A 9672-nucleotide genomic window follows, 5' to 3' on the forward strand; every position below is an offset into this window, starting at 1 on the left:
ATTAAATTTCGGATACATGATTTTTAACAACACAATGATATTAATGGTACGACAGATACTCTACAGTCGTGATTTGTTCCTAAATTCATGTGTTTCAGCTACATTTCATATTTAGATACACATAATTAGATGTATATGCTTCTTCTTTTTGTATATTCCATATTTAGATGTACATAATTAGATGTATATGTTTACTATGTATTCGAGATACATGTTTTTGGATATAACATATGCAATTGATATATATATATATATATATATACACACACATAAAATTAATACTAGATACGTATAATAAATACATGAAATTAATGCTAGATACTTCTGTGATACATATGGATGTACTTGTATGGCACTCATGTATCTAAATGTTTAGTTTTTTGGATATATCATATATTGATAACAGATACATCAAATTAATGAATTTATTATTTTAAGAGTAATAATTTGAAATTAATCAAATTACATTACCAAGATATACATGTTTTTATCTTATATTAATAATATTAATGAATTTACTATTTCAAAGAATAATAAAATGAAATTAATTATCTATGTATTTTGAAAATCCTCAATTACTCCTCTAATTAAGTAAATAAGTTACAACCAATTAATTTAAATAAATAAATTTTGTATCTCAATTTTAAAATTCGACAGATACATGTATCTCATGGATTCAGACTCATGTATCCTAATCATGTATCCTAATCATAAAATATGGTAGATGAAGTAATATTTGAAACTATTGAAAATCTTAATAATTAAGACCTAAACTAGTGGGATTTATGTGATTTGCCCTATATATATATATAGATAGATCGCCCAATAATTAGGCCCAACACCGTTTGGATTTGAGCTTCTTCTTTTTCTTTTTCATGATAATTTTAGGAAGAAAAAAAATTGTTCTTGTATTTGTTTTTGATACATAAATTTGGAGGACATCTGCATAAAGGCCACCGTGAAGTGTTTGTAGTTTTGTAAGCATATGTTGGTTTAATTTACCAAATAGATTTTGAGTGGGATGTGATATAATTTAATTCATTTTAATCGTCTAAATTAACTCAATCCTCCCATTTAACACTTACTAGTGAATTTGGCCACGCTACGCGTGGTTTTTAAATATTTAAGATTTTATTTAAATTTTTCTAACAGAATTACTATAAAAATTGTATTTTGTTTCTACAAATTTACAAAACATTATTTTCTTTAATTCTACTTTTACGTACTCTCTCTTTGTAACTCTTATTTTATCTTTTAAATATTTGATTACATTATTATTTCTCACACACTTATTATTTGACTTTATCCCTATAAAAGTTTTCGAGTATTCACATACATAATTCTTTGTCATATTTTTTTGTGTTTTCTCCTATTTTAGAAGATCATGAATATTGTACCCTGAAACATAAAAAAGGTGAATGTCACGCCTTGCAAAAAAAAGTACATTTTTTTAAGTTTTACAATATAAATAGAAAGAACAAATGGGCATTTTATCTTTAATTGTACCAAATAGATTTCAAATTTATTTAATTTTTATATGTTTGCTTGTTTAACAGTTCATTTTCTCAGATTTATACATTTTTAATATATTGTTTGCTTCACTAAAACAATCTAAAATAACTTCTACTACAACAATCTATTTGAAGCTAATGGTTCATTTTTCATAATTATAAAAAAAATAGTTACATAGAGTAATTTTTAATAATGTAAAATGAGTTATGGCAAAATATACTTTTAGATTCTTTTTATTGTTTTGATATACAAATAAATATAAGGAAATAAGAAATTTTGCAAATGTTTTCGCAAGCAATTTCAAAATAGAATTCTCACAAGTCCATTACGATTTTCCTCCATCTCTCGTATTATTTTTTCACTATTTATGTCGTATAAAAAAAGAAGATAAACATGAAATCACTTACTGATTTGCAAAAGGAGAATCCTACATGAATGAAGCTAATCTTGATAATAAATAATAATTTACAATGAACCGATTATATGAATACAATCAATAATGAAAAGTCAATAAATTTGTGTTCTTGATAACATCACATATCCATGCACGCGATCTGTAGTAAGAAAATTTAAAAGACAATTACAGTTTTTATTTATTTATTCACGAAGAACTAATAATTCATAAACATTATCAAGAATCAACGATGAAAAGTCACTATATAGTTTTTATAATTTTTTGTGATGAAAAATTAAATAGTGAATTTGTTAGGTAAAATTTAAAGACCAACCAAAAGCATGGTAAGAGAAATACTTGCACTTGTTCATGTTTCAACTCCTCTGAAAAATCATTAAAGAGATAATTTGTTGTAAAACCTGCAAACAATTAACATATAATTAGAATATTATTTTCATAGGATATCTAAATCAAAATTCATTGCTTGAGGTAAATAAAAAATGAAGATAAAAATAAGATGTTGCAATGCTAAATAAAAAGAGATTAAGAAGAGACATAAAATGACCAAATTGAAGTAAAGATTAAAAATAGAGGAATTGTGGTAGAATTCTGAAATGATTACATTATATAGTAAAATTTTGAAATGTTGAATTATCTTTTCCATTAAAGTTACCATTAAATGAGTATTTTTTTTAATAAAATTATGTAACCACTTTTTCCGTAATTAACCACATTAATTATGGAAAAATAAATGTTAATTTAGGGAGTAGCCTTTTGAAATTCTATATTTTAGGAATGTATAACTGATCATTAATAATTAATAATTAATAAATAATAATTAATAATTAATAGTAGTTGATAATTTAAAAATAGAGAAAAATGTCTAAAACTTAAGAAAATAAATAAATAATTTTTCTGATCATTGAGGCATGCCACATCGACAGGACGAAGATACTTCTATATATATATATATATATAGATTCTCCAACTCCTTCTTTCCTTCAATTTAATGGGTAGGTGAATTTATTTATTTTAAAGCTACTGGTTAATACCTTCATGTTTCAACTAATTAATGTGACACTATGTAAAAGAATAACATATGTCTCAAAAATTAACAATTCAATATAGGAAAAATCACCCCACATATACATTTAAGATCGAGTTTTAAAGCTACTTCTAAAATATTCTTGTTTATAACAATTTAATTACGAGTTATAACAGATCACATTTTATTTAAAAATCAATTAAATTTTTACTTTATTAAATAAATAATATTTTATGATTTTATATTTATTATTAAATGATATAAATAAATAATCTAACCATAATTATCTCTTGCACATTTATAGGAAATTTACCTTGATTCTTGTTCCTTTTTTACTTTTACACGTCAAATCCACACCCCTAATTCACCATGCCTCTTCTAGTCAGTAACCTATCACCCCCACATACAAAAAGTAAAGTTTTCCGTTGTAACAATTACCCATTCCTCTTTCACCTTATCAATCATCTTCCATTCAAACTGCTTCTACATCTCAATATCACCTCCTAAATCAAAAAATATTCAGTCTACAATCAGAAAGAAAGGGCGATTTCACAATACTAAGAATCAAGTTTTCAAGATTTTCGTTAAAACATGTCGAAGAAATCAGAGCATACTTCTAGAAAGAGTCCCAAATTAGTAGAAGTGAGTTCTACGGTTGGATAAAGCCTCTGACGTTTAACATATTGACTCAAACGCCACCACATAACAAGAATGCAACTCCACCGAAAAGGGTGTACTTCTCAAAATAAGAAGCAGATTACAGGAAAGAAGAAGAAAACTCAGTTTATTTACGAAGGAGGCTTCGAAAATTCCAATATCAAAAAAGGGTAAAAAAGTGATTAGGGTAAATATTTTATTTAATTTATTTTCCAATTATTAAATTTAGTAGAAATTTTGTTATAACAGTTTAATTATGCATATTATTTGTGGCATGAATTTTGTTTTAATGTTTGACATGAAATTGCCGTGACATAAGCATACATATGTATAGTTACTATCATGGAATTGATATTAATTTGGTTATTATTTTTATCAAAAAAGGTATGAAGCATGTTTAAGATTGGTATGAATCTGACTTAATATTGGTTTATGAATGGTATGCAATATGTTTAACATTTGTATGAAACTTATTTAATTTTGGTATGAACTTGGTATACCTTTTTTAGCAGGAAAGTTATCATTCAAAAATCTCTCATTATGTCTATGAATGTGGAATGAAACATGAATAATATTGGTATGAAAATGTCTTAATATTGGTTTAGGAATGTGTTATGCAGCGTGTTTTAACATTGGTATGAAACTGATTTAATTTTGATATGAAGTTGATACACCTTTTAGCAGGGAAGTTATTATTCAAAATCTCTCATATGTATTTATGAATGTGGTATGAAAAAAAGAATAACATTGGTATGAAACTGTCTTAATATTTGTATGAAGTTTGTCATCTAACTAATATATGTATATGAATGTGGTATGAAACAGGAATAATATTGGTATGAAACTGTTTTAATACTTGAAGTAATGCATCTGACAAATGTGTCTCAACAAGAGTCAAGTTCAGAGTATGTATTTCTATCTTTTAGTGATTTCATCATAAAAATTAATTCACTTTATTTCTTAAAATTATTTTTCTTTCATTTTTGTTTCAGTGATGGTGGTATGTACACATGTTTATTTGTTGAATACATCAGCAATGGAGTTTTTAATATGGGTTCCATTGATATCGATGCAAAGTATCTTGGTCAAAGGTACGCCACAATCATATGGTAGTACGAAAAAACAAAGAACGAACGATGATGGTGCGATTAGTGAGAGTGAAGTAATTGGAACTATTGCTAGCAAATTTGGTGGACCCGGATACCAGCAATTATCCTACACCAAGACCACGAAAATCTAATTTGAGATAGTTGATTGGTATTAGAAGTTTTTTTAAGTTTTGGATGATATATATTTGTTTTTTCCTACTGTTTTAAGTTTTGGATGATATATAATATTCACTGTTTTCTTCCAACTATATATAATATGCACTGTTTTCTCAAGTTGGATACTAACAATACACAATTTGGATATCAACATTTTTATTGGACTTTAGTTTGAAAGAAACCTCATAAACATAGTACCAAATAATTCATATTCTTTGTTAATCTTAACATGTGGATTACAGATTGTCTATTATAATTTTGGGATACCAGTTATATAAAAACTGCATACCAATTGGGTTCAACATTAAACAGTTTTAATTTTGGATATTAATTGGAAACCAAATGAACAACAATTTAGATTACATGAAATAAGAGTGTCATAGAATTGGTTTTCAATTTGTATAAAAATTGGTATCCAATTCATATATGATTGTTTTTTTTTTTACTTCATAATCTAAGATAAAAACTAAAAAATAAAAAAATGTATGAAGTTGGTATCCAACCTGTATAAATATTCGAAGAAACGAATCTGACAATGTAAAACAAAAGAAGAAAATCTGGTTTTTAAAATACAAAAAAAACGAGGAGAGAGAAAAATTTGAACAAAAATAATGATATGGTTTTTGAAATACTTTTAACAAATTAGAGTAAAAAAAGGAAAACAAATATTCCTATTTTGTTTTGAATCTCCTAAATTTATGGCAATTATGAATTATCATTAATGTATTCAAATTAATTACTACAACTAATTTCGTTTTTTACTTTTTCTTAATTTTTAAAAATCATTTTTTATTGTTATTTTAAAACTTTTTTTAATAAATTGTTATAACCTGAAATTTTTTATTGTTACAACTTGAAAGTTTTATTATACTGTCATAACTTGAAATTATTAGTCTTATATATGTCATTTATAAAATTTTCACTTCAATATATTTTAAGGAAAAATTGCCTAGATACACATCTTATTTTACTATAATTTCTAAAATTCCCTACCATTTTAAAAAATTTCAAAAATTCCCTCTCGGGTAGATCATTTCTCTCTCGCTGATACATCCCTCCCCTATGTATCCGGATGTTCTATCCCCTCTATCATACATCACTCCCCTATGTATCCAGATGTTTAATCCCCTCTATGATACATCCCTCCCCTATGTATCTGAATGTCTGCTAATGTATTCAGAAGTCCAGTGATGTATCCGAACTCCATAAATCTTAAGGGATTTTTGTAATTTAAAAAAAGAATAGAAAAATAATGTAATTAGTCTTAAAAGTGTGAATTTAGGTAAATTAGACATTTTAAATACATATGAAAAATTACCATTAAAAGAATATTTATGTGACTCTCAAAAATCAACACACAAATCGGAACGGAGTGAGTAACAAGGGTAGATTATGTTGCAAAAGAAGGCCAAAGTAGGTGGAAAGGAATTTGAGATGTGTCTTGTCTATTTGTCCGAAATAGGAAACAATTTTTCAATTTTCTAGATCTACCATATCTCCACTCTCATCTTATTGTCGATGCACTGTCTTTAAAGCACACTTTTCCTGCCATATATTATCCAACATCCAGGTAGCAGTATATATTATATAGTGATCTAGAAATATAGGCAAGAGAAACAAGCTCTTTTACCATCCACCACATAAGAGGTTGGCAAAAGATCAAGCCAAACATAATGTGTGCGTTTCATACGGTGGAAATCTTTTTTATAATTTTTTTTGAGGTTCTATTGGTTAAAATATTTTAGGAATTAAATTTCTTAAATACTAGAAAAATGACTTTTGTGTGAATATAGCTAGAGAAAACAAATTCTAGCACTCAAGGACATGGTCACCAAGACCTAGTGGTCATTAATTTATTTTTGAAGAAACATTTTTCTCTCTACCAAAAACACCCATAACATGCTAGCTACATATATGCATAACTGCTCTTTGAAATATACCCACCAGTAAAATCTTTTGGCTATACGACAACATCATGTGGTTGTTAATTAATATGACCAGGCAATGCCATATATATCTCTTTGGACTATGTCATGAAAAGAAAAGAAATGGCTTACTATAAGAATGTATATATATCAAGATTCAAGCTAATAAATATATTGTGTTAATTTAAGATACTTTTATAAGATCCTTTCTCACGACCACTCTGATTTGATGTTTCATCTTGTTAGGTGTTACTGCTATAGCTTTTTTATTAAAAGATAATAATAAATTGTTTCATTATAAAGAAATCTAATATTTAATTTACTAAAATTGAACTGCTTAGGTTGTAGGAAGAATCTTTTAAGATACTTTTATAAGATCCTTTCTCAAGACCACTCTGATTTTATGTTTCATCTTGTTAGGTGTTACTGCTATAGCTTTTTTATTAAAAAAATAATAATAAATTGTTTCATTATAAAGAAATCTAATATTTAATTTACTAAAATTGAACTGCTTAGGTTGTAGGAAGAATCTAGTAAGTAGTACTTAGTACTTAATTTACAAAACTATTCAATTTCTTAGTTATAGTAAGACTACTATTTTATTTTAGTTGTGAATAAAGACAATCAGCTTGTTGTGTTTGCTGCCAAAATAACATGTCCACCAGAGCTGCGGTTTAATTTGACCCAACAAGCCATCCGCTCTTTGGACCAAAAATATGCTACTACTCTAAATTGTATTCTATATATCGACGACGAGAGGGAGTTGCTCGGATGGTAAGCACCTTCACTTTCAACCGAAGGTTGCGAGTTCGAGTCACCAAGGGAGCAAAAGGGGTGGGAACTCCTAGGGAGGGTAAAAAAAAAATATTCTATATACCGTTACCATGCATCAATTTAGACTGCTTATTAGAACTGAAGTCAGTACTATTCAATTCAACCTGAAGTACAATAATCATAGTTAGTGTCATCTAACTTGTTGCAGCATGATTAATTGTTTTGCTTTAATATTTTAAAAAAAAAGGTATCCCTAAAATAAGTGTTGCCTTAATATTTCAAGACAAAGTATTAATTGTTTCCAACTACATGCACCTTTATATTATCCATAGTGATTAATTCTCAAGAAACAATATCTAACTAGAATGAGTAACTTAGTAAACTATATCTACATTTATTACATAAAACGATACTTATTTTGAAACAGAATAAATATTTTGCAATAGGTGTGGAGTATGATGCAAAAGAAGGTCGAGACAGGTGGGAAGGAGTTTGAAATGTGTCTTGTCAAATTGGCTCTTGCTTGTCCTAAATGGGAAACAATATCTCACTGTTTTGATTTACCTCATCTTTTAATCACTTTGCCTGCCCTACATTGTCGAATATTTAGTTAGCAGCAGATAATCCAGAGATACAGGCAAGATCAACAAGCTCTTTCACCAGCCACCCCATCAGTGTTGTATCTTTTTAGGCCAAAACATAGGGTGTGTTTGGTAGGGACTAGGGTGCAAATGTTTTCTAACTTCAAAAATAAATAAATTATTTTCTATAAACAAATTGTAAGGATTTGTAAGATCATAATAATAAAGGAAAGAGACATTCTTTTGAAAATAAAGTAAGACAAATAAATTGAGCAAGGATTTGTAAAATCATAATAAAGGAAAAAATAAAGTAAGACAAATAAATTTAAAGCGAAGGAATATTATATTACACAATAAATTAAAGCGCTGACACCTCCGATCCCAAGAAGTATATTTCCAGTCAACCTTTTCATCACAACAATTTCCTTCTATTTCTATCACATACATAATATATTCCTGATACCTTACGTACCCTAACTATAAATGAAGGAATTAATGTACATGTGATGAAATAATTAAACTACTCTTTCAAATAGCACTTTGGCAATGTGAAAGTTAATTGTTCTAGTATCACAATAAGCTGAGTAGTAAAAGCTTTTGGCAACAGTAAGAAAAGTCTCTTTGATATTGGCATCCAATTTGGAACCATCAGATTCAGATAGCACGAGCTCTGCTAGCTGTTGCATGTCGCCTTCTATTTCCTCACTAAAAGTCAACATTCCTACCTCCTGCTTTTCACTGCTTTGGCTGTCTGCATTTTGTCCCTGAAATAACAGGACAAAATATTAGGCAAATGCTATATTACTATTACTATATTATAGAAGAGTCTAGGAATGACTACTAATGTTCCAATAAGATCACTACTAATGTCCAATATATTTATAAAATATATAAGTGGGCCCCACCACCTTCCACTTAAATACTACATATTATATATTAATTACTATACTATAAATGACTTAAATACTCCATATTATCTATTACAATAATTAACAATTATTTGACACTTTAAATTCTATCAATGCCATATAAATTAGGATAAAAAACCTAACATATAATATTTAAATATATTTAAAAATAATATAAGTAATACTATACATTACAATAATTAACAGCTTAATTATTTAAAACTTATATAAAAAATTTAATTAACTCTAAATTCTCTTGGTACCACATAAAATGGATTATATGATAAACATATATTGTTTGAAATTGACGAAAAAGAAACAATAAATCACAATAATTAATAAAAAAATAGTCCACTCCAAAAAATCTATCAATTAACAACATATATTGTTTGAACTTGACGAAAAAGAAACTATAAATTACAATAATTAACAAAATAAATCTCTCCACTCGAACAAATCTATCAATTAATGCCACATAAACTGGGACATGGCAAATAACATATATTATTAAAAAATTAGGTTCAAAATGTACTATAAAATACAATAATTAACAACTTAATATATTAAAGAGACATATAAAAAAGGGTTAATATTTGAAATTCTGCATCTGC

General features: G+C 27.2%; 1 protein-coding gene across 1 annotated transcript in view; it reads right to left on the reverse strand.

The window, feature by feature from the left end:
• Window positions 1-8477: 8477 nt before the first annotated feature.
• The window catches only part of LOC102596242 (ent-copalyl diphosphate synthase, chloroplastic-like), a 7181-nt gene continuing 5986 nt past the window's right edge, over window positions 8478-9672 (reverse strand). Inside the window, exon 15 of the mRNA XM_006352710.2 lies at window positions 8478-8917. Within this exon, the coding sequence (XP_006352772.1) occupies window positions 8669-8917 (249 nt within the window). The 3' untranslated portion in view covers window positions 8478-8668. The remainder of the gene's footprint in view (window positions 8918-9672) is intronic.

The sequence above is a fragment of the Solanum tuberosum genome, unplaced genomic scaffold (genome assembly GCF_000226075.1).
Source record: "Solanum tuberosum cultivar DM 1-3 516 R44 unplaced genomic scaffold, SolTub_3.0 scf00150, whole genome shotgun sequence".
NCBI lineage: Eukaryota > Viridiplantae > Streptophyta > Magnoliopsida > Solanales > Solanaceae > Solanum > Solanum tuberosum.